This window comes from Delphinus delphis, chromosome 19 (assembly GCF_949987515.2).
Source record: "Delphinus delphis chromosome 19, mDelDel1.2, whole genome shotgun sequence".
NCBI lineage: Eukaryota > Metazoa > Chordata > Mammalia > Artiodactyla > Delphinidae > Delphinus > Delphinus delphis.
This window is the reverse complement of record NC_082701.1, coordinates 6,721,643-6,747,246: the sequence shown is the minus strand read 5'-3', so window position 1 is coordinate 6,747,246 and position 25,604 is coordinate 6,721,643. Positions and strand designations below refer to the sequence as shown.

Below are 25,604 nucleotides of genomic sequence, written 5' to 3'. Positions count from 1 at the left end.
ACTCCCACCATCATTGTTCTAAGAGACAGATCAGTGTCATCAGCTCACTTGAGATCCCGCCGTGGTTCCCTATTGCCTTCCACACGGACTCGGCCCGTTAGCCTGGAGTCCCGGCCTTGCCCGCACCGTCTCTGGCCTGTCCCCTCCTCCTGCCCCTGCTCTGGCCGTGCTCGACCACGGGGAGTATCCTGGATGTGCCGCGCTCTTCAATCACCCCTGGGCTTTGTTCCTGCCTTTCTGTCCTGGCTGTCCCTCTTCCATGTATTTTTCTGGCTAACTCCGCCTTCAAAACTCATCTCACGTGGCCCCTCCCCCTTTTCTGGCTTTTCTGAGCTCATTGAGGTCTTGAGTCCTTCACCTGAAGTTTCCAGTGGGCAGAAGCTCCCTCACCGCATAAAAGGCCGTCGCCGCCCTCCTGAGTACTGACGCTGGCAATGACTATTATTTGCACGGAGCAACGGTATTTTCTTTCTTTCTTTCTTTTTTCATTTTTTAGCTTGCAGATCTCAGTTCCCCGACCGGGGATCAAACCCGTGCCCTTGGCAGTGAAAGAGCGGAGTCCTAACCACTGGGCCGCCAGGGAATTCGCACGACGGTATTTTCAATCAGAGGTATGTGACGTTCTCCACTGTCCTCCAAACCCACCCCCGTTGGAACCCGCTGGTTTCAATGAGCCCTGAGCACTTTCTAAAGCCCTGTCACCCTCGAGGGCCCAAGGGATCAAAGTCCCCCCTGCCTGTGAGCTGGACGAGGGTACTTATAGCTTGGGAGGGGACATGAAGGAGAGTCATTGGGAAAGGAAGCACCCACTGAGGATTTGTCTCTTAGGAAGAAGCCCCAGCATCCCCTTCCAGGTTTGGGGTTCAGCTGCTGAAGGGATTCCGACAAACCATTTCCACACGTCGTCCTAGCAGGTTCTCTTATTAACCTAGAACTTGTTGCCCAAGGTGAAGGCTGCCACCAGAGTCTTCTAAACGGGAGGGGTAATAGACACTAATGGAGCGTTCACGTTGAACCCAGCTGTGGTGTTATGGGGACGTGTTATTTCATTGACTCCCCCAGATAACCAGGTAGGCAACAGAGATACAGAGAGGTAAGTAAGTCTATAGCCGTCGCCTCGCTCCAAGGCGCGACCTTCTCTCACCGGACACCTTGATATCCTCCAACCAGGGTCCAGGCCACCTCCCTCCCGGCATCATCCGTGAGCAGCCCAGTGATTTTGTAAAAATACAAATCTGGGGCTTCCCTGGTGGCGCAGTGGTTGAGAGTCCGCCTGCCGATGCAGGGGATACGGGTTCGTGCCCCGGTCCGGGAGGATCCCACATGCCGCGGAGCGGCTGGGCCTGTGAGCCATGGCCGCTGAGCCTGCGCGTCCGGAGCCTGTGCTCCGCAACGGGAGAGGCCACAGCAGTGAGAGGCCCGCATACCGCAAAAAAAACAAAAACAAAAACAAAAAAACCAAATCCGATCACACCACTCCCCCGCTTCTCAGATACTAGGAGAAAGGTCAGAATCCTTCCCGGGACCGTCAGGGTCCTGGCCGCCCGCGCGTCCTCCAGGCTCTCTCCCCGTCTCTACAGCCCTTGCTCACCGCACTTCCGCAACAGCGACTTCTGCCTGCTGGCCAGACAGCAGCTCCAGCAACTTCTCTCCTCGGCCCGACTGCCCCCTCCATCGTACACCTCCACCATCACGCGTGTGTGTCTACGGGCACACGGATGCACCCACACCCGCGCACCCACTGCCTGGCCGCCTCACGCGCGTCCTGGGTCTCGGCTTCACTGTCACTTTCTCACGGAGGCCTTGCTGACAGTGCCTTTCCCCCCCACCCCCCAGAATCTAGGTTAGTTCCTCCTATTATCCCTCTCATAGGGCCCTGTCACTTTGCACAGCTGTCATTCTACATTTATCTGTGTATTTGTCAGGGCTCCATTTCTCCCACTGCTGTACCAGCTCCGGGAGAGCAGGGTCTGCACCTGGCTTCTTTGCTTTTGCTGCCCTGTGGCCGGGGCCGGGCACGATGCGGAGCAAAGTCGGCGTCACCCAGACAGCAAGCGCCTCAGCTGGAGACAGGCTCCAAAGGCCAGACGTCTCGCCTGCCTCTGAGCCCCATACAGCCCTGCTCCTGTCCGCCATGCTCATTCCTATCCTGAGGGTATAACCACCAGGCCCTCAGCACCCCGGTGCTGGGCCTCTGGTTCTGGGAGACAGAGAAGAGCCGAAAGGGGGTGCTGATCTGACCCTGCTGGGTTACCAGCAGCCACCTTCGCCTCCCCTGGGGGGCAGTGGCATCCCAGGGGCCTCTGGACCCCAGGGAGCACTTTCTTTTGTTTCTAATGAAGGGCAAAGGGGGTTCCTTCTTCAGAGTCCTGCCCTGGGCCCCACGGTATCTGGTTGCCACACAGAAGGGAACGTGGGACAGTGATTCCCCTGCAGCGCACGGGGCTGTCGCAGCTGCAACGGAAGCGTCATCGGTAAGCGGCATCGTAGCCAGTCAAGGCAGCCGAGTGGAACAGGTCCGAGGGGAGCAGCACACTCTCCCCTGGGTGTGCGTGGACGGGGGGGCGGGGCTTAACTGTGCTGTGGAGGCTTGGGTCCGGCCACTGCTTCAGCCACTTTCCGACCCTGCTTGGATGTGTCCCCACATCCAGGCCCTGTCATCCACATTCCACATTCCACGCCCACGTGCTGGGTCTTTCCAGCAGCGTCTGCGTCTCCAGTGATGCATTATGGTTTTGTTTTGTTCCTTGCTGGGAAAGCCTAGGCAACAGGCTCCAGAGGAGGCTGGTGAACGAGGAGGGGACGGTCGTCGGTGAGGATGGGCAGCGATGGGCATCGCACTCGCAGAGCTCACGCCGCCCTTTGCCCCGCGATGTCCGAGGGGCCCTCCCCGCCTCTCCCACGCCCATTCCTCAAATGCCATCTGGCACAGTGGCACCTTCTGTACTACAGCGAAGGGTTTGAGGCCCCAGAGGTGGCCCAACCCCTGCCAGCAGGAGCCAAAGGCCCAAATTCTAGTAAAGCAAGAGAATGTTCTCCCTTGGGGCTCATCAGCCCGGCATCTCACCCAGGGGTCCATGGGTGTGCCCGGGGCTAGTGCAGGGAGCTCTGACTTTCTCCAGGACGTTTCATTGAATAGACGTTTTTCCTCTAAGTCATGGTGTCTTCACCTCTGCACTGCTGACGTCATGGGCCGGATAATTCACTATGGGGGGGACCGTCTTGTGCACCATAGGATTTTTAGCAGCATCCTTGAATTCTACCCACGGGATGCCAGTAGCACCCTCCAACCAGTTTCGTCAATCCAAAACGTCCCCAGACATTGCCAAGCGTCCCGCTGGAGACAACAACCACCCCCAGTAGAAACCACTGTTCTTCAGGCAGGACCGGGGCTCCCTGTGTCCTCCCACAGTGAGAGGCCTTATCACAGGAGATCCTACAAAGCAGGAGGCGGGATGTGCCGGCACCCTCTGCCTGGATGCAACCCCGGGCGGGGAGTGGAGCCGGGCCAGCCCACTTCCCTTCCTGGGGCACCTGAGAGTGGGGTGCAGATGGGCGTAAGCTCCAAGGCCAGATGGTGGGCTGAAGTCCCAGCTGTGCCGCTTGCTCCCATGAGACTTCGCCAATTCCCTCCCTCTCTCTGTGTCTTGCTTGGCACACTGTGACTCAGGGATTGTAGGTGGTGATATCACTCCTTCTGGGGTTAATGCAAAGATCAAGTGCTCAGTCAGTGTGCCCTGCGATGACTGTTTTATCAAGGTCTAGCCACAGTGGCCACTGGATTCTTTTTCCCTTTGGGAACAAGGGGTGGCTGACCCTGTGTCCTTCCCCGGTAAGATTCTTAACACAGTCATTTTTTATTTTTTAAAGAGCGCTTTCAGGACTTCCCTGGTGGTCCAGTGGGTAAGACTCCACACTCCCAATGCAGGGGGCCCGGGTTTGATCCCTGGTCAGGGGACTAGATCCTGCATGTGTGCCGCAACTAAGGGTACACATGCCACAGCTAGGAAGTCTGCAAGCCGCAACTAAGACCCTGAGCAGCCTAAATAAATACACAAATAAATATTTAAAAATGAAGAGTACTTTCGGTCACTGTGGGGGTCACCTGACACCCACAGAATGAACAGCGGTCAGGGATTTCTCCTGGTGCAAAGCTGCCTCTGAATTGCCCTCTTGCCCTACCAACGTTTCTGGTCACCAAACGCTCTGCTTTGCTGTGGTTTCAGGGTGTCCCACTGCCCATGCTGGAGCCCCCTCGGGCCCTGCACAGTGTCAGGAGTGAGCTGCCTGGGCTCCTGTCCCCGTGCTGCCCCTCATGAGCCCGGTGACCCGGGTAAGTCCCCACATGTCTCCCAGAACCTGTTTCTTCCTCTACCGAGGAAGGATAATCAGAGGGGAAACCTTCCAGGGACTTTATCAAAAGAGTGACACGAGATAACATGAAAAGCTCTTAGTGCGGGAGGCATAACAAGCACTAACCATTAGCACTATTATTATTAATTTAATTTTACAAGAATGAAGGAAGACGTCTTAGAAGTGGACAGACTTTCTGTTCCCCAGTCATGTATGGGTGCGGAAGGTCAGTAAGGGAGAAGGAGAGACCGCTTCCCGCACCCACAGGCCTTCCCGAGGCCCGGCCACGGCCACGGCAAGCCCAGCGGAGGTTTTGCGAGCTTGTGAAGGAAGATGCTTGTCGGGAAAGCCCTTGCAAAGCTCAATCCAAGGGAACAGGGAGGGCCGGGGGACCTGGGTGAGGTTGGCTGCGGTGTGGCTGAGACCAGGGGACCAGCTCGGGATTGAACCCTGCCCCTTCCCTCCCTCCGAGGGGTCTCTTGGGGCTGGGCTCAGGGAGTCACCGGGGACCGGGGATCTGTGGGGCATGGGGGCTGGGTTGGGGCCCCTTTGCTCCTCCAGCCCTCCCTTACCCCGGAGACCCTTTAAGGGAGGGCGTCAGCACCCCGACTTGTAAAACCAGGGCAGTGCTGAGAGGTGGGAAGCAGGCACGTGTGTGAGCGGGGCTCCGATCAAGGCTGGCCTTCCAAGGTTGGACTCTCTTCACCGTCTCTTTCTTCCTCCCCTTGTTCCTCTCCCTCCACCTCATCTTCTGTCTGCAGACTTGGTAGTTTCAGCTATGGAAAGACAGCATAGACTTGTTGGTGGAGGGCAGGCCTCCCTGCACCCGGGAGGTTAACCCCTGAGCCTGGGTTGCTGGGCACCCAGGAGACCACGCTGCCAGCACCACGGCCGTGAGAGCCTAGCGGGCGCTCGACACCTGCGGGTACGGATGGTGGGCACGGCCTCGGGCACCTGCCGCTTGCTGCCTGGGCCACCTCGAGCTAGTTCCTCCTGAGTCTCCTTGGTCCCCTCCCCTGTAAAGGGGACATGACTCCCTGCAGGGCTGTGGCTGGGATTAGAGATAATGGATGTGAGGACCCAGCAGTGCCTTCTTAGCTCTGACCCCAGAATGTCTGGCCAACTGCGGAGACGCAGAGACAGGCAGGAAGCGTGTGGTGGGCAGAAGGAGGGGGCCAGGTTCTGTAGCTTAACCCCTGAGGATCAGCTTCTCCATCCAGTGTGCACGCTGCTGTGCGGAGCACATCTGGGGCTGTCCAGCAGCAGACACGGAGTCAGTGGCCACATTGCACGGTGTCAGCATCACCTGCTGGAGGGCTGGAGGGCCCGGGGGGATGGGTGGGAGGAGCCCGCGCTGTGGGTCAGAAAGGCAGGACTCCAGCCTCGCCTCAGCCCCACTGTACCACCAGATGGTGTGAGAATAGAGCCGCTCAGATCCGAGTACTCCCAAATGCAAAATGCGCCCAAAGAAACCACAGCCTGTCTCTAGACCCAGCGGGAGAGAGCCAGAAATGGTGAGTAGTCACGGGATGGAGCCGGTGGGCTGCTCTGTGCTCACCCACCTTCCGTCCCCCTGTCTCTCCATCGGTGCCCGAGAACTGGACACACCGGCCGGCTTCATGGGCCGGCGCCCTGAGCGGCCACGCGGCCTTTGCTGACCAGGGCTCCACGCTTGCTTTAGTGTCTGCTGCCACTGTCTTGAACTTCTCAACACTTTTTTTTTTTTTGGCCAGGAGGCCTGAGGGATCTTAGTTCCGTGACCAGGGATCGAACCCGCACCCCCCTGCAGTGGAAGCGTGGAGTCTTAACCACTGGACCGCCAGGGAAGTCCCTTGAACTTCTCAATACTTTTGAACTGGGGGCCCCATGTTTTCCTTCCTTCCCTAACTAGGCAGCCAATCTTGCTTACAAGGGCAGACGCTGGCCCACGCTCGCTTGTTCTTTTCCCTTCTGTGTTGTGCTTTCACTCTTTCACATCTTAGCGTCTTATCTGTGGGCCCCTAAAGACAATGGCCCAGACAGACCATGCCTTTTTCTTCGTCCCCTGGTACCTAAGAGGGCCTGGAAGGTGACACTACCTTTATCACTCCATCTCCTCAGTTTCCAGATGAAAATTAAGGAACCAGGAAGTGAAGTGATGGGCCCGGGCGATACAGCTAGAAGGTGCTTTGGAGCCGGGGCCATGGATGGCTGAGCTCAGGACAAATTCCCCCCCCGATGCCAGGAGGGGTCATCACGGATCTCACTGCCCCCTCCTCCCGGGGCCTCCAGGCTCCCTCTTCTCTGATGGCTCACATAGCCCGGGTCACATGCACGTTCAAGGTCCCCATCGTGGTGGGGAGAGGATTTCAAGCAGCCCAGGGTACGGCTCCTGCACTCAGGGAGGGTGTTTGGAGACTCAGGATTTTGGGGTGTTTGGTGTTTGGAGACTCAGGATTCCTCTGGAGGAAGGGTGTTTGGAGACTCAGGATTCCTCTGGAGGAAGCGGGTAATTCCTCCCACTCGCCAGATGCACAAATGAAGGTCCACCCAGTGAGGCCACTTGCTCGCGGTCGCCCGAGGTCAGCAAGCAGGCAGCCCGGGGGCCGCGGCTCCCTCCCGGCCATGCCACCCCGAGCCCGCGCAAGGCCCCTACAGGCTTGGGCTTCTCCTTCATGGCTTCCGCCTCCCTCCTCTTCAGCTCCGTGAAGATAACATTGAAGAACTCCTCCTCGGCCTCGGTGACCAGCTGCTCCGGGTTCAAGGCAGGCTTCTCTTCGCTCGGGTAGCTTTCCCTGCCCTCCGCCTTGCTCTTCTTCTTCAGTCGCATCTCACGGTGCCTGGTCTCCATGATCTTCTCCCGCCGGGTCTCACGCTCAAATATCTGTGCACAGGGACAAAGAGGCCGTGGGAGGGGCGGGCAGGCGGCGCTGGCTCCCAGCACGGGCGCCAGGTGGGTTCTCCTTGCTCGACTCCAAGCAGCCCACACAGAGGCCTGTACTCCGGGCTAATGGCAAGAAAGGGGGGCTAAATATGGGGCTTGGGAGGCAGGAGCAGGGGTGCCAAGTTACTCAGTTCCAAGGAATTCCAAGAACACGGATGCAGGCGTGAAGAACACCCTCTGGGGCTGCGCAACATGGCGGCCTGGGCCCACAGAGGACGAGTTCATGGGTGGGACCACAATCTCAGGCAGGGCCAGGAGGGTCTCCCAGGGTCTCGGCACCAGGGGTTTTCAATTTCTCTGTGTGCCCCACGGTTCTGGGGAGGCACCTCCAGGGTGGATGGATCTCAGCCCCCAGGGCCCCTTCCCCAGGACGGTCCCCTTCCAGCTGTCTTCTCTACAGGCATTCTGCTAAGCCTTCCTTGGACAGGTTCTGCTGCCCCAAAGGTATGTTGTTTGAAACTAGACAAACGGACCGAGTCAAACCACTTGGATTCGCAGCTGAAAAAAACTGAAGCTTGGAGAGGTAAAGTGACTTGCCCAGGGCCACTTGGCTACTGAGTAGTGAAGCCAGGGTGGATTCAGACATTCCCAACGTCCATTTCTTGGGCTCATTTCCTGATCCACCCCCAAATATCCATCCATTTCCCAGGAGGTGACAGAAAAGGGCATCTGTTCTTCCCTGACTGGCCCGCTCGGCCAGGGGGCCAGGTCAGAACAGGAGCTGGTGCGCACCTCACCAAGGGCCCGCACCTACCGAGGAAACCATGTTCTTCTCGTTCCTCTGCAGGGTGCACAGCCCATTCGAGACCTCCAGCAGCGTGGTTGTCCCCAGCTGGGAGCCACAGGCAATGAAACATCCATTGTCCTGTACCCGGAGGCAGAAGAGGGCCTCGTCACACACCTGTTGGAGGGTCAGGCAGACCCGGGTGAGGGAGGAGAGCAGAGCAATGTCACCCTTTGTTGGTCTGATTATCTGGCTCCTGGGGAGACTTAGCCAAGCAGCCCCATTCAGACACCCTTGGTGACTCCCCCGATTGAGGGGGACCCCAGCCTCAACCCACAGGATGAAGTTCACACTCTACGACTGGCTGTAAAACCCTTCACCCCCAGCCTCATCTTCTGTCTCAGCCTGCCCCCCCTCACCCACCCCTTCAGTCCAGCCCCACTTTCTTTCTTCTTTTTTTTCTTTGCTGTACTGTTGGGCACGTGAGATCTTAGTTCCCTGACCAGGGATCGAACCCGTGGCCCCTGCATTGGGAGCGTGGAGTCTTAATCACTGGACCTCCAGGGAAGTCCCTTCAGCCCCACTTTCATTCTGCAGTTTCCCCAGCCCCGCGCTTTTCCACGGCCCTAGCCTGCAGGTCTCTGCTCTGGCTTTGCTGATAGGATAACGTTAGCTCAGGCTGGAAGGGGTCAGCTGCCAGAAGCCTGCGCCCTGGCTTCTGAAGGAACAGGCCTGGTGGGAGGAAAGGCCGGGCATCTGCTTTTCTCCTTTTTTAATTCCCCTCAGGTGATTCTGCTGTGCCACCAGAGTCTGAGGGCCTGGGTGCATGGGGAGGCAGGTGCACGTGACCTTCAGGCTGAGGGCGGGGTCACATTGCTTGAACACAAAGTCCCAGATGTCCAAGGTCCCGTCCATCTTGGTGGTGAAGAAAACCGCTGGCCTCACCGGGCTCCAGGCACCATCAGTGAGATAAGCCATGTGGTACCTGTTGGGAGCCGGGTGCCGCCGGTCAGGGACCCCTGTGGTTGGGACGGATGGAGAGCCGCAGCCCTACTCATCCAGCCCCACCCCGGCTCCAGGGTTTCATTGCTGGGCAGGAAGTTCTTTCTTGTGTCTGACTTCTAGCCACGCCAGCCTTGCCACCCACAGCTCACAGTTTGCCCTATAAAGGGTTTTGGGTGGGGTCCTTCCCAGGGGCTGGTCACTGGCGTTTTCCACAGCCAACTCCGGGGCACAGGCTTGGGCCCAGTCCCCCAGCCGTGAGACTCACTTGAGAGGAGTCGGAGGAAAGAAAAGTTGCCCAGAAAAGTTCATGCTACTGAGATGAAGAGAGTGTTATACTTCCTACTTGGTCTAACCTAGATTTTCAACGATTTCTGCAGTGAAGAATGAAATCGGACCCTTATCTTATACTGTGGACAAAAATCAACTCGAAATGAATTAAAGGCTAAAACGTATGACCTGGAACCATAAAACTTCTAGAAGAAGATGTAGTGGAAAAGTTCCTTGACATTGGCCTTGGCAATGACCTTGGCAATGACCTTTTGGGTATGGCACCAAAAGCAGGAGCAACAAAAGCAAAAACAAACACGTGGGATTACATCAACCTAAAAAGCTTCTGCCCAGCAAAGGAAACAGTCAACGAAATGAAAAGGCAACTAACACAACATTGTAAATCAACTCTATGCCATAAAACATTTTAAAATAAATAAATTAATTAATTAAAAAATAAATTTAAAGAATGCAGAGGCAACCTAAGGAAAATATTTGCAAGCCATATATCCGATGAGGGGTTAATATCCCAAATATATAAGGAACTCATACAATTCAATAGCAGAAAACCAAATAACCCGATTAAAAAAATGGGCAAAGGACCCAGACATATGGGTCTTCAAAGAAGACATACAGATGGCCAATAGGTATGCGAAAAGGTGCTCAACATCACTAATCACCAGAGGAATGCAATCAAAACCACAATGAGATATCACCTCACAACTGTGAGGATGGTTAAATTATTAGAAAAACAAAAGATGAGAGCTGGAGAGGGTGTGGAGAAAAGGGAACCCTCGTGCACTGTTAGTGGGAGTGTACATTGGTGCAGCCGCTATGGAGAACAGTGTGGAGGGTCCTCAATCCCATTTCTGGGTCTTTAGCCGAAGGAATTGAAATCAGGATCTCGAAGAGATACCTGCCCGCCTATGTCCACTGCAGCACTATTCACAATAGCCAAACATGGAAACAACCTAAATGTCCATCGACAGATGAACGTGCAGTTTGAAGCACCTTCCTTTGGGAAGGGGCTGAATCAAGCCACTTCCCAGCGTAAGCTTGGCTGTTCGTGGAGAAGTGTTTTCTCCATTTTATGGGTGGACACAGAGAGGCTCAGAGCACTCCTGGGTTGGGCTGGGCCCCCTCTGTCCCCTCCAACCCCCACATCCCTCTCCCGCCCCAGCGTCCCCCCTTACTTGGTCCACATGATGGACGACTCCCGGCTGTCTTCTGACCAGATGCGGGCGGTCCAGTCGCCGACGGTCAGAAAGTTCTTCGGGTAAAACGGGTTTCGCTGCAGGGCATAGATGGGGCCATGGTGGCCCGAGAAGGTGCACACGATCTTCTCAGCCGGTGTCTTGGCCTTGCGGTTGCAGGAGATGACGATGCCTTGCTCCGTGCCCACCATGAACTTGGTCGGCTGTGGAGGGGGTGACACGTGAGCGAAAGGCTCCATGGAACATCAGCTCAGGGTTTAGCTGGCAAGGCGAGCGGTTTTCCGGAGTCAGGGTGGTGGAGCGGCAGGACGGCTGGGGGTCCAAAGGTGCTGAACGTGCCTTCGGTTTAAGCCTCTGCTCGCGCTGTGCCCCGCCCCCTTCTAGGTAGCTGCGCGCACTCTTGCGCTGGAGCAGATCCCACACTTCTTTAAACCTGCCCAAGGGCCCCACAAATAATGAAGCCCCCCCCGACTCTTCTGGTCCCTGGAGAATCTCATCACCAGCCCTCTTCGTGGAGCCTCACTGTGTCCACTAAGCATTTTGCCATAAAGATCCTGAATGTTTACACATAAAGTAAATGATTGAATCAATAACGTAAAACATGGATCGAGAAGAGCTCCCTCCAGCCTCCAACTACTACTCCCGGCAAAGCTGGTCTACATTGTACACCCGTGTCCATAGCATCTTTATTCACAACACCCAAGTGTCATCGACATGTGAGCGGCATGTGGTCTCTGCCCGTACAATGCAATATTATTTGGCCTCAGAAAGGAAGGAAGTTCTGCCACGTGCTACAATGCTGGTAAACCTCGAGGACATTGTACTAAGTGAAAAAAGCTCATCACAAAAAGACAAACGCAGGAAGTGTTCACTGAAATGAGGTACCCGGAGGAGGTAAATTCATAGACACAGAAAGTTGAAGGGGCTGAAGGGAGGGGAAAATGGGGAGTGTGTTGATTAAAAGGTACAGAGCGTCAGTTTTGTAAGATGAAAAACTCGGGAGAGCCCACAATGTAAGTGTATTTACAATGGTTAAGATGGTACATTTTACATTATGTGTATTTTGTTTTTGTTTTTACTACAATTAAAAAGAACAACTGGGCTACAAATTGGAGGGTCAAAGGAAAGTGAAGACCCTTCTACACTGTTGGTGGGAATGTAAATTGGTACAATCATTGTGGGGAACAGTATGGAGGTTCCTTAAAAAACTAAATATAGAACTACCATATGATCCAGCAATCCCACTTCTGGGCATATATTCGAAAAGATACATGCACCCCAATGTTTACTACAGCATTATTTACAATAGCCAAGACATGGAAGTAACCTAAATGCCCATCAACAGAGGAATGGATAAAGAAGATGTGATACATATATACGATGGAATATTACTCAGCCGTTAAAAAGAACGTAATAATACCATTTGCAGGAACATGGATGGACCCAGAGATGATCATACTAAGTGAAGTAAGTCAGACAAGGGCAAATATTCTATGATATCACTTATATGTGGAATCTAATTAAAAAATGATACGAATGAACCTATTTAGGGAGACTGCGTGCTCACAGTGCAGGGGGCCCAGGTTCGATCCCTGGTCAGGAACTAGATCCCACGTGCATGCCTCAACTAAAAGTCCTCATGCTGCAACTAAGAAGCTCCCATGCCGCAACTAAAGATCCCACCTGCCGCAACTAAGACCCGGCGTAGCCTAAATAAATAAATATTTAAAGACAAAACAAAACAAAGAAAACCCAAATGAATCTATTTATAAACAGAAACAGACTCACAGATATCGAAATGAAACTTATGGTTACCAAGGAGGAAAGGTGTGGGGAAGTGATAAATTAGGAGTTTGGGATTAATGTATACATACTACTATATACAAAATAGATAACAAGGACCTTCTGTGTAGCACGGGGAGCTCACTCAATGCTCTGGAATGACATACATGGGAAAAGAATCTAAAAAAGAGTAGACATGTATTATGTATAACTGATTCACTTTGCTGTAGAGCAGAAACTAACACAACATTGCAAATCAACTATACTCCAATAAAAATTAAACAAACAAACAAAAAAACAAAACAAAAAAGGAAAAGAAAGAGACACAGCTCGAGAGTCCCAGAAAAGTAAGGAATAAAGTCAACTCCAGGGCTTCTGCAAGCTAGTGAGGGAGATAAACTGCCCAGGTCCCGGTGGCCCATCATGCCTCAGACTCCTTGGCGGGGCACGGGGTGGAGAGCCTGGGCCTTGGAGTCAGAGCCCTCGGTTTGAGCCCCAGCAACCCCGTGTTCTAGAGCATGTGACTTACCTCCCTAAGATGAAGTTGTTTATCTGCAAAGTAGGGATAATCACATCACCTCACAAGACGGTCATGGGTGATCACACAAGCTCATCACGTAAGGCAGTGACAAGGGTCCAGCACACAGTGTGGGAGAGGTGAGGGCTAGTGGCACTGAGGTCATTGCACCTAGCACTTGGACTAAATCTCTGATTCGAGGACAGAATGCTTTTCTGAGTCCTCCCCACTGTGACTCCATGCCCAGGGCTGAGGGGGTCAGTAAAACTGTCTTCCACCTCATCCACCACATTGATCCCCCAGCCTGGGGGGTGGGTGGGAGGACTCCCAGGGCAGGGGTGAGGCCAGCACACCTCCACCTCCTAAGGGCCTGGGAATGATGTCACACGGCCTGGAAGCAAACCAGTGACAATCCCAAGGGGGAGCCAGGCCAAGAGCCATCTGGAAAGGTCGTTTTCTTGCTTTGGAGGGAGTCTTCATTTGCAGCTTCTAGAAGCTTCCCTCCTCAGACACAAACACATTACCACTTTGATATTTCTTTACTGTTCCTTCTCAGTTACTAAATGCCATCATAGGCCCGTGCTCTGGTTTGCCAAGGAGCCTCCTCTGATCTCATTTTCCTCTCCAACACCTCTTCTTTCCCCACGGAAGTGAAGCCACCGGCCCAGGGTCCCACGTGAGGCAGGGACAGAGCTGGAGCCTGGCCTGTGAATGCTGGTTGTGGACAGGGCTCTTCTCATAGAATGGGGCCTCTCTGGAATCCTGTCCTTTCAGAAAGCTTGCCTTCAGATCAGCCTGGACACTAGCCAAATGGCGACTCTTGAGTGAATTAGAATGGCCTCCTTCCTCTGCTCTGCTGCCCCCTGCTGGAAAGTGGTTGTAAAGACCACACAGGTCTAGGAGGACCACAGGAGGATGGTCCAGTGCCCAAGGTGAGAAGCAGCCTCAGGGTCCATCTGACACAGTAGCCACGGGTCTGCCCTTGGCTTTGGCTGCCCTGGCAGTGGAAGTCAGGAAAGGGAGAGGAAGGGACACCCACCAGAGTAGCCTCGAACTCCAGGGAGGTGGCCCCCAAGGCACGCTCCAACAGTTCCTTTTTGGTGATGTCCATGATGACGACCTCGGTGGGCTCGCTCATCTTCCGGACGTCCCACCACATGACCTGATGGGAGGAGGGGCCAACTCTGAGGCCTGAGGTCCCGCAATTCTCCTGACTTTTGCCTTCTCTACCCCCTCCCCCTTTTTGGGGCCAGTCACTGGGGCCAAAGGGGTCTCTGACAGAGACTACCAGCAACCCGAGGGGACAAACATGCTTTGAGAATCACTCCTTTTGGCCACAGTCCCAAGCCTGGTTAATTATCAGCGTCATGAGCAAGCTTCCTAAAATCCAGATGCCAGGGCCTCACCCCAGACCTCCCGAAGGAGAATTGCCAGATGTGGGCCCTGGAGTCTGTATTCTTAAAGTCTCCTCACAGCAGGGCAATATATAGCCACATTCAAAATGCACACATGCTTTGACCCAGAAATCCCACCGCCAGGAACGTATACTTCACATGTGTGCGGTAATCTATATACAAACACACTCTCTGCCACCTTTTCTGGTAACTACAAAATATTAAAATCCATTTAAACAAATTACAGCATACCCATAATTTATTAAGTCCTTAGCAGGCATGGGGCAGCGCTTTACGATATATGAAATCATCTTCAAGACATGCTAAATGAAAAACGTCAGGGCTTCCCTGGTGGCGCAGTGGTTGGGAGTCCGCCTGCCGATGCAGGGGACACGGGTTCGTGCCCCGGTCCGGGAAGATCCCACATGCCGCGGAGCGGCTGGGCCCGTGAGCCATGGCCGCTGAGCCTGCGCGTCTGGAGCCTGTGCTCCGCAACGGGAGAGGCCGCAACAGTGAGAGGCCCGCGTACCGCAAACAAAAACAAAAACAAACAAACAAAAAAAACGTCAAGTGCAGATGAACGTGCAAGGTGCACAGAAAGAGAGCGAAGACAGACACGCTTGCTTCCGTGTGCAGACGCGGAGCCTGGAGGCTGATGTGGGTGGGCGCCTACAGGGAGGGGGACTGGGAGGCTTGAAGGTAGAGGTGGGAGGAAGGCGTTCACTGTCTGCCCTTTTGTACCTTTGGGATCTTGCTCCACGTGCATGTATTACCTATTATTCAATTTAAAAATGGAACGAAAAGGAAACATGCTTAGGTAATTCAGCGGGAGGCCGGGCAACTGCTCTGATCCCCACCCCCTCGCCCCCCACAGCGCCTGGCTGGTGGGTACCTGCCCGTCCGTGGACGCTGAGAAGCACTCGGTGCCCGTCTTCGACTGCAGCCAGATGGTGCCGTAAACAGGGTCTCGGTGGCTGAACTCGATGGTGGACAGCTCTGCCACCAGGCTGCCCTTCCGGGTGTCCCAACAGGCTGGCGGGGAAGAACATGAAGGGGCTGTGATGGGGGCACAGGCTTCCTTTCTCAGTGCAGGGAGCACGGGATAGAGGGATGCTGCTTGCCTTGGTCTGGCAGGTATGTGGTTTTTTAGAAGCGGGGCTAAGTTCAAACCCGCCTGAATTTCCTACCAGCCCCCAAAGCGTGCTTCATCCGTTCCACGCAGCCCCTAACACGTGTTGAGCATCACACTGGGCACTGGGGAAGCCACTGGGATTCAGACAGCCACAGTCCCTGGGAGACAGGAAGGGAAATCTGCAAGTACAGCCCGTGCTGTGATTGCTCCAGGAGGAGACACATGGAGGCAGTCAGGGAAGGCTTCCTGGAGGAAGTGAGAAGGAACTAAGACTGAGGAAGAGCCTCGGGTTGGAGTGAGCCAGGCAAAGAAAGAAGAGCACTTCCACCCCAGGGAAAGGCTCTGGGAAGTAAAAACATCTATGCAAATCGCTCCTGCTGCATCCACTCATTCCCTTTTCGCCTCTATACCTTTGCTGCATCTGATCGGAAAGAAACAGAGGGAGATTTATCCTTTCTGCTGATTCATAATTAGTACGTCGCTTCTTCTGTTTTACCAAGAAAGACTCGAAGCTTACCTATTATTTTGTCCCAGTGGATTCTGTTTTCATTTTCCCACGAGTGTATGGCGAGGACCCACCCTATTACTCAGAGCTGTTTCTAGGAAAGCTGGTTTTGTAAAGCAACAACAAAAGTCCACGATCCATAAGTCTTGATTTATGGAATCCAAGTCCAAGGCATTTGACCCTGGACCCGTCTGGCCCAGAACCAGGTTTTCTTAGCTAAGCTCGCTCTGCTTGGGCAAAGCAGTACTCCAGGGTGGGTCCCACCATGTCTTTCTTACAGACAGCAGAGCCCCAGAGCCTGGGCTGGTCTGAGCTGGCATGAAGAACCACTGAAAGGGGTTATGAATGATGAGCGAGGCAGGGCTCCTGAATAAATCATGGCCAAGTGGCTTTGCTTCAGTCTTTTAGAGCCTGGGCACCCAGATAAATTTGCAGGAGGTTTATGGGAGCCCACGTCTATTTCATAACCCAGGAGCTCCCCTGGAGAGGAGGCGGCAGGTCTAAGAGGGAGATGAGAGGCCTCAGGAGGCTAGGAGGCCAGGAGGCAGCCTGGCCACAGAGAGGTGCTGAGAGGAGTCCCAGCCATTCCGGCCCCTACTCCTGGAGCGAGAGGGGAACATTAGGGGAGCTCGTGAAGACAGGAGGGAAGGGGAGCCCTTGTCATGTCTGGCTGAGTCTGGCCCGGGATGCAGACAGGAGGAATAATTGTTTGGTTACTTCAAGGCCAGAGGTGAAGGGCAGGCAGAAACCTTCAGGGCCCACGTGGGCAGGTTTCTTCTGAGCTCACCAGGGATACAGACATCAGTTTTCTGGGTGTCCCACCAGCAAAAATGGCAGAGTAAAGACCTCTGAGAATTCTCTCCTCCATAAAGGCCAAGAGAACCTTGGCAAAAATGGTCAGAATCAACTTTTTCAGAACTCTGGAAATTAGCCAAAGGCTGGCAGCAAATCAGAGTGTTTATCTGAGAAAAACGGCTGAATCCTGGTAAGAACAGTAAGTTCTGTTGCATTTTGACGGGCCCTAGTTAGGATCCTATACTCTCCGGTTCTATGGTAGCCTTGAAAAATAACATTCTGCCTTCCTGGTAAGAAACCACTAGCCTGACAGCCAAGGGATGGAGCAGAATGGAGCTGGAGCTCTTTCAAAGTCTCCTATTCCAAGAATTGTCATTATTTGACCTGTCTGTCTGATGGTTCCCTGGAAGACCCCCCCGCTACTTGCAAGGTTGTCTATATTCACCTTGACTTGGAGCTTGGCCAGTGAAAAAGGTCTGTTTAAGAAGGCAATTTTGAAAATAATTATGATTGCAGACAACTGATTAACTCTGCAGTGTCCCACAGTGGTGGATAACAAGTGGAGCAAACAATAAGCTAAGCAAAAAGCTTGAAAGGAGAAGCTGGAGAAAGTCCATAGGAGTTTTGAAAAGCTCCTGGAACCTAGAAGGTCACATGCATGGGTATGGCTGTGTGCATTCCCAGGGCTGCACACATACTTAGGAAAGAACTGAGAAGGCCCTAAGCTTTCACCTCTGGCTGACCTTAAGGCTTGGTGTGGTGGATAAGGCAGAGTTGACAACTATGCCTGGCTGAGTGTCGAAGGTGTGCACACAGAGCCTCCCAGCAAAGTCTGTGAGATTTACTGGTTCCAGATGACAACAGGCAGAAAACATTCACCTCAAGCGCACAGGGAACATTCTCCAAGATAGACCACACGTTAGGCCATAAAACAGGTCTCAATAGATTTTAAAGATTGAAATCATGCAAGGTATCTTTTCTTACCATAACAGAATAAAACTAGAAACCAATAACTGAAGGAAAACCGGAAAATTCACAAACATAGAGAAATTAAACAACATACATCTAAATAATCCATGGGTCAAAGAAGAAGTCAAAGGGAAATTAGAAAATACCTTGAAATGAATGAACATGAGAAGACAACATACTAAAACTTAGGTGTGGCTAAAGCCGTGTTTAGAGGTAAATGTATAACTGTAAATATCTGTATTTTTAAAAACCTCAAACCAATAATCAAACCTTCCACTTTAAGAAATTTAGAAAAAGAAGAGCAAAATAAACCCAAAGCAAGCAGAAGAAAGGACATAATAAGGATTGGAATGGAAATAAATGAAATGGAGAGTTTAAAAACAGAGAAAAATCAATAAAATAAAAAGTCGGTTCTTTGAAAATAAAACAAAGTTTACCAACCTCTAGCTAGACTGACCAAGTGAAAATGAGAGAACACTCAAATTACTAAAACCAGGAAAGACATGGGAGATGTTACTACCAACCTTACAGAAATGAAATGATTGTAAGAGAATGAACAACTGTGTCAACAAATTAGATTACCTAGACGAAAAGGAAAAATTCTAGAAAAACACAAACTATCAAAACTGATTCAAGAAGAAATAGAAAACATGAGAAGACCTGTAACAATTAAAGAGGTTGAATTTTCAACTTTAAAACTACCAATAAGAAAAATCCCCAGACCAGATGGCTTCATTGGTGAATTCTACCAAATATTTAAAGAAGAATGGCTATCAACTGTCCACAAACTCTTCCAAAAAAAACCAGAAGAGGAGTAACACTTCCCCATTCATTCTTTTTTTTTTTTAATGTATGAAGGTTTATTTAACTTATTAATGAAAGAATAAGCAAGATGGTAAACTGGTTTTAAACAAGTTTTGATAGAATCAGTTTCTAAACTGAATGAATGCCCCTGTAAATGGTCTTCATACCTCTTGTTTTAGCCAGTTCTATAATTCTTTTTTTTTTTTCTTTCCCCCCCCGACTCACTCTATATAGCTGGTATTACTTACACCCATTACCGTGTAGGTTGTCCCGACTGCATCTCCTGAGATGGAGCTCCCCAGTCGTCTCATAACCCCTTTGCCTCTAGCTAACCTAGCCTAGCTCAGGGTAGGCATACAGTAAATGTTTCTTGACTTTACGTGGCCCATAATTTTCTTAACTTTTTATTGTGAACTCATTTTAGCCTCACTTGAACTTCTACAACTGAAGACACGGCTGAGGTACCAGCAAAACCTGTCTCACCTTGACGTCTGGAAGCTGCAGGGAGTCCCCACCCCACTTTGTCCTCCATGGCAAGCCTGGCCCGGCAGGTGGGCCCTGGCCAGACAGCAGCAGGGGCCAAGCTGCCTGAGAGCCTGCAGGGGACTCGGGCTGACTCCTGGTTAAGTGCCGGGCTGCGGCGGGGGGGTCCCTCCTTACCGATCTGCCCATTGTAGCAGCCTGCCAGGAGCACATGGGAATCTTTGGGGTTGTATTCCAAGGTGACAAGAGGAGAAGACGGCTTTAGGACAATTTCTGGCCTGTTGGGGTTTTCTACAAAGCAAAACAACAACAACAACTATATATATATATATATATATATATATATTCTACCAGACCTGGAAAAAAAAGGACAGGGTCAAACACTTTAACCCCTTTTACAGGTGGGGGGTGGCAGGGGGAAGCCTGGAAGCCCCTCTCCAGGCTGCAAGCTCTGGTCCTCAGTGGCCAGCATCTAGCCCTGGAGGCTCTTCTACTGGTTTTATTTTTGGGAATCAGGATTGTGTGTGTGTGATTGTCATTCTAGTCCATTTTCCAGGTTCGGTATTAAATGAGGTTTAAGGCTTTTACAAAAAGTCAACTCTCCCCTGACTTGTGTGAACCAGCTGCCCTGTCTGTACAGCAGGGGTAATGATGGAGTCCAGCCCACGGGGCGGCGCTAAGAGCTCACTGAGCTCCTCAGGAGTGTAAAGTGCTCAGTCCTGTGCGTGGCACCTACACCTGCTAATAAAGGCTAACGTTTATTTTCACAACGACAGCAACGAGGGACGTCTGAGAGCATGGATGGGGACCACAATCACCTGCTACCTGCCGGACTCTGCCCTTGGAGTGAGCCCTTCTGTCAACAGCGGACCGTGCTCCCGAGTGGACACACTGCCCCTACTGGCCATGAATCAGGGGAAAGTGCTAGGACGGGTGGGACAGAGGTGAGTCCCTGCGTCCCTGTGAGGACCCCTTGGGTCACTTCTCAGTCTGCTGGGGACTCTTTCTGATATGCTCTTCAGGGACCCAGAGTTGGGTCTCCATGTGGTCTAGTCTCGAATGCCCTGGGATCTGGAAGTGAAGGGAGTTCCTGCTTCTGGTCTGGCTCCGCGTGGCCGCACCTGAACCCAGACAGCAAAGGGATGAGACAGTGGCTTCCTCCTGGGTCCCTGGACATCCCAGTGAGGGACCAGCCCCACGAGAGTCCCGCTGCTTCTACCTTCCTCCCCCCGGGTTTTCACAGGTCTCTGCCGCACTCCCTCATCCTTCCCTGTGGCTACCAGACCCCTCTGCTTCTCACCCAGGTCCCAGATGTACGATTCGTTGCTCATGCCCTCAGGTGCCCGTTGAAAATTCAAGCAAGAGTACGCCACTGCCAACTTCCTGTTGCCATCGGGGTGCAAGGAGATGTGTGTGGCTGGCCGCTTAATTTCCTGGGGATCCCTTTAGGGGAGGGAGAGAGGGCAGAAGACTGAAATCCCGGGCTCCCTAAATTTCGTATTTGCTAAAGTTTTTCTTAAAAGAATTCATACATATTTAAACATTCGCTCAGATAAATTTATTTTAAAAACAAAGCTGACAGGACTCCCTTAATTGGAAAACTGATCTCACCAGCCATAAATAAAAGCTAATAAAAATTAAGACAATGGAAATAAAATATTAAATTTCAGCCTGATGTCTTCGTTTGCTGAAAGTTCCGAGCCTGAGGCTTGATTTCTCATTAATATTAAACCATGAGGGAGGGTGGAGAATTCAGCCATTATGCTCCTTGGTATTTGCCCAATTGAGTTGAAAACGTATGTCCACACAAAAACCTGAACACAGAGGTTTACGGCAGTTTTATTCATAATTCCCAAAACTTGGAACCAACCAAGACGCCCTTCGGTAGATAAATGGATAAACTGTGGTACATCCAGACATCATTATTATTCAGCATGAAAAAGAAATGAGCTATCAAGCCATGAAGAGACATGGTGGAAACTTAATGCACATTGCTAAGTGAAAGAAACCAATCTAAAAGGCTACATGTTGTACGATTCCAACTATATGACGTTCTGGGAAAGGCAAAACCATGGAGACAGTACAAAGATCAGTCGTTGGCAAGGGTTTGGGGGCAGGGAGGGATACATAGGTAAAGTATAGGGGATTTTTGGACAGTGAAAGTATTCTGTATAATACATTTGGAACGTATGACACCAAGAGTGAAACCTAATGTAAACTATAAACTTTGGGTGTGCTGTAGGCATCCCCCCAAACTTCATATGTGGAAGCCTCATCTCCAATGGGCTGGTATTAGGAGGTGGGGCCTTTGGGAGGTGATTAGGTCATGAGGGCAGAGCCCTAATGAATGCGATTAGTGCCCTTATAAAAGAGGGTCCACAGAGATCCCTCACCCCTTCTGCCTTGTGAGCTCACAGCAAGCAGACGGCTGTCTCTGAGTTAGAAAGTGAGTCCTGGGAATTCCCTGGAGGTCCAGGGGTTAGGACTCAGCACTTTCACTGCAGGGGGTCTGGTGAGTCCTCACCAGACACAGAACTTGACATTGCTGGCACGCTGATCTCAGACTTTCAGCCTCCAGATGGGTAAGGGATAAATTTCTGTTGTTTATAAGCTATGCGACTTGAAACGAGTCCTTACTGGTCATGCTGGGACTGGGTGAAACACTTCCCAGGACCCTCAGTGGGTCACGGTAGCAAAATGAATCCTCCAGAGTTGGCATTTGAGGCTAGTCACGTCTGAAATCACAGGCATTCTCTGCATCTATGAGCGTACACACGCACGCACACACGCGCACATATATACACACATATACATGTATACGTGCACACACATGCACATATACACATACACACGTATACACGTATGCATACACACATGCACACATGCATATAGGTGTATTTTAAACAAAAAGTAGTGCTCTCTGCACACTGTTCTGCCCCTTGTTTTGCTTTGGTTTCACATAGTAAATCTTGGAAACTCTCTATAGGCACATAAGGAGCTGCCTCCTTCATTCTGATGGCTGCGTGGTATTCAACAGTGTGGGCATACCAGAACTGCTGGAACCAGCCCCCTACCGGTGGGTTTAGCTTCCTCCCAGTCTTCGGCTGGCACACACCCTGCCGCAGTGAATACGCAGTGACTTCACACATGTGTCTGTGGGATAGATTTCTTTTGTCAAATTTCTGCTGTCCTTGGAGGTTATTCCAGGCACACTCCTGAGAGTTTGGGACAAGGGTCTTGTTTACTCACAGTGCAGCCGGATCACTGACGTTTGGTACTTGATACATTCTCTACAGCGTATGAATCAACCACGCTTGTACACAGCTTTGCAAATTTGCTTTAGTCTTTCCCCAGACTCTGTCCTCCTTTTCTACCAACAAGGCCTGCCCTCAGGGTAGGTACCACTTGTCTGCTGGGAGTTTTATTTTGCTCTGTCCCTTATTAAGCTCGGATCACAGATGGCATTGTACCCATGGCATGGAGTGACTGGCAAGGGGTCACCTTTGGAAGCACCCACGCGTAGGGCTGAGAGAAATTGGCCAGACACCTGCCTGGCTATAGAGATACCTGAAAACACTGACGGTTTTAGCTGAAGGGGCCTCTTCCATCACCTCCACCGCATCCTCGTCATCAAAATACTCCTGGTAGATGTCAATGGCATTATTCTGCTTGATGCAGTGCTCCACGACCTGAGGAGGATACAGCGGGAGTTCTTAGCAGTAAAGGGATGTCCTTTCAGCCTGACCAGGGCTGAGATGGAGTCTGGGAGGGGCGAGAAATATCTAGTAGTCTTTTCCCATCCTTCCAGCCCATGCATTTTCAATGGGGGCAACATCTACCCTCCAAAAGGGTGGAAATTGGTTCTTGGGGGTAAAATATTATTACTTTTTTATACAAAGTACAGATATACATCCAGTACATAAATATATAGTACACCTACGGTATTACATTTTCATTGGGGTGGGGCGATGTCTAAAAAGGCTTCTTGGGGGACAACAATGAAAAAAAGGTGAAGAAACACCACTGCTCCAGGCAAACAGAATTAGTAACTACCCCATATATGGCATCCATCTCTTGTTTCCTCCACCCAGAAGGCCATTCCCCATTATTCCAAATTTCCAACAAGGAAAAGCTCAAGATCAAGTGCCACCTCTTCCAGGAAGACTCCCCTGATTCCTTCAGCAGGAAATCAACTCTCCCTCCTTATGGGGCAAATGGCAGAGCATCTTTTCTCTTACAGCCTTTCTTTCTACATTATACAGTGATACCTCTGTATTTGTTTTTGGCCTCCAATGGATTATAAACTCTTTGGGGCAGAATATATGTGAATTTCATTTTTGCAATCTCTACTGCACCTGGCAGAGACTAGAAGCTCCATGCAAATGTGTCGAATGAATGAATGATCCCTACTGGCAGGTAGCTGCTGGGTGGGCTTCCTTGGGGGTCTCTTTGCCCAGAGGATTTCCCACTTTTCAGATTCCTCTTAAAGCCCGTTCAGTCCTTGGACCTTCTGGTCTGCTGTGTGGACCTGCCTGCCTGCTCCCAGACAGAAGGTTCCATAACGTAGCTGGTGTCCTTCCCCGAGGAGCCACAGTTGCTGAGCTTGACACGCAGCTGGGGAAGCAGAGTGATGGCCGAGGCCCTGACCACTGGCGCTGAAGGAAGCCTTACCGAGCCCAGCTGCATGATGGTGTTGACGTAGTTCTCATCTTTCTCCACCTTCTTCCGGAAGCGGATCGTCTGCTCCAGTTCCAGGGGGTTCACATCCTTGGGCCAGCCCCCCTCGATGTGATTAACCCCCCGGGTCTCCATTTCAAACCGCTCTGTGTTGGCCTAAACGGAGAGCCACAGGTGAGAAGACGCCTGGCCCTGGTGGAAGCATCTGACCACTTCTGCAAACCAGTGTCCCAGGGCTCCCGGGTCCCTGGGCTCTGAGTGCTCAGGGATAGACCCGTGAGGTGCCCCTGGCCAAAGCCACTATATTTTCAGGTCCAGCAAGGAACTTTCTGGTCCTCAGGCGGTCACAGGCAGCCACAAAAGCGTCACCCCTGTGGAGTTAGCAGCTTTGCAGATGCTGCCAGTGGCTATGGAAAATCCAGTTCTGACCTGATCTCACCCCTAAAGGTCAGGAGGAGCCCACCCATCGGTTCTGTGAGATCCCAAAGGAAACCGTGACTAAGCTTTCTCCACCCTACCATTCACAATGTCACAGGGATCGAAACATAAAAACGATTAAGAGTGTGGACTTGCTTTGCCCATTCTCTGTTGTGGGGAGGTTGGCATAGATGTAGTTTGACCCCTTAAACGTGCCTCTTTTCCTCCTTCCCAGTTTTCCCCCATCTTTTAAATTGTGGTAAAATACACATGACATAAAATCTACCATTTTGACTGAAATGTACAAGTTAGTAGCATTAAGAAGGGTCACAATGTTGCACAATCATGATCACTATCTAATTCCAGGACTTTCTCATCACCCCAGATGGAGACTGCATACCCACTGAGCGGTCACTCCCCTTCTCCTTTTCCTTTTTAAGCCAGTTCTCACAAAAGCTAAAAGTTTCAACAGGGTGGAGCTGCTGACAGAGGAGACCCCGACGTGGTGTGGTCTTCATGGCTGCCATCTTGTTTAGGTGGCTACACCATGAACAAAACCACCCTGGTCCCCATGACAGTAGCTTGCCCTGGGAAAGCAAGAAACTCAGTCTGTTTGAACTGTGAGCTAGTGGAGCCGTCCACAAAGTGGATGGCCAAAGCGGTGTGACTTTCACTCCGTTGACTCGGGGACATGACAGTTGTGTTAACCCCTTCGGTCTAATCTTCTCCCAGCAGTTCTTGACATAATCAGGAGCGGATCACTTGGTTCAGACAGACCAGGAGAAATCTGGGAGCTTGGACAGCGACATGACCCCCAGTTCCTTTATCCTGGAGGCACTCTGACCGGCACTTTCTATGGGACCCTTTCCTTTTCCCAAGCTAAGCAGGTCCTATAGGTGTGAATCCCTGGCTCCCTCAGATACCTCTCCCAGATGCACCCAATGCCTAAAACAACTCTAGTAAGAGTCTTAGAGGTGAGGCCAGATTCCCTGGGAGAGAGAACATCTTGATTTACATCCACCCGGCCCAGGGAGTGGTTGGTACCGGGCCTTGTCCTGACCCTGGGCACCCAGGTGGGTCTGGGAGCGATTCTGCCCTCGTACTTCCAGCATCTTCACTGGTCCACTCTAACTGGCTTCCAGGGGGATGGAGCCACCCAGTCCCACTTGCCTACCTTGGCCAGCCACCCTGCCGGACCACACCTCCACTGGCCCGGCCCCTGGGGCAGGGACCCACCTCGTGCTCCGACATGCTAATAGAGCACTGGATGCCTGTGTCCACGGGGTTCCGCTCCACGAATTGCTTGGCCAGCTCAGGGTTGGGCGGTATGTCGATGTTCAGCTCTGCCTGGCGGTCGGAGAAGTTGCAATGCTTCCCGAACTCGCTGCGCTTCTTGACATATACGTACACAATCTCCATGGTACCAGCTGCTGCAGGAACAGAGGGAGGGCGTGTGGTGAGGGGTCCCAGCTGGCTGCTTCCCGGTCCCCACGGACCCTACCACCGGGGGCAGCTCCAGGTCCCCAATCTGGTTGCGGGGAGGGTTCCTAACGGATTTATCCAGATGCTGCATCTGCATTTGAAAAAATAATTTATAGAGTGATGACTACAGGCTAAGCATCATCTTGTTCAGTTCTTACTGT

General features: G+C 51.9%; 1 protein-coding gene across 1 annotated transcript; it reads right to left on the bottom strand.

Annotated features, from left to right (window-relative positions):
* Positions 1 to 6,817: 6,817 nt before the first annotated feature.
* DNAI2 (dynein axonemal intermediate chain 2) lies at positions 6,818 to 25,380 on the bottom strand. Its single transcript, XM_059997890.1, has 11 exons — positions 25,198 to 25,380; positions 23,539 to 23,700; positions 22,435 to 22,556; positions 20,168 to 20,310; positions 19,045 to 19,158; positions 15,072 to 15,211; positions 13,825 to 13,947; positions 10,466 to 10,689; positions 8,850 to 8,985; positions 8,031 to 8,141; positions 6,818 to 7,216 (listed from the first exon to the last, which is right to left on the bottom strand). Exons 1-11 carry the CDS (start codon positions 25,378 to 25,380, stop codon positions 6,818 to 6,820), a joined length of 1,857 nt encoding a protein of 618 aa, XP_059853873.1.
* Positions 25,381 to 25,604: the final 224 nt, after the last annotated feature.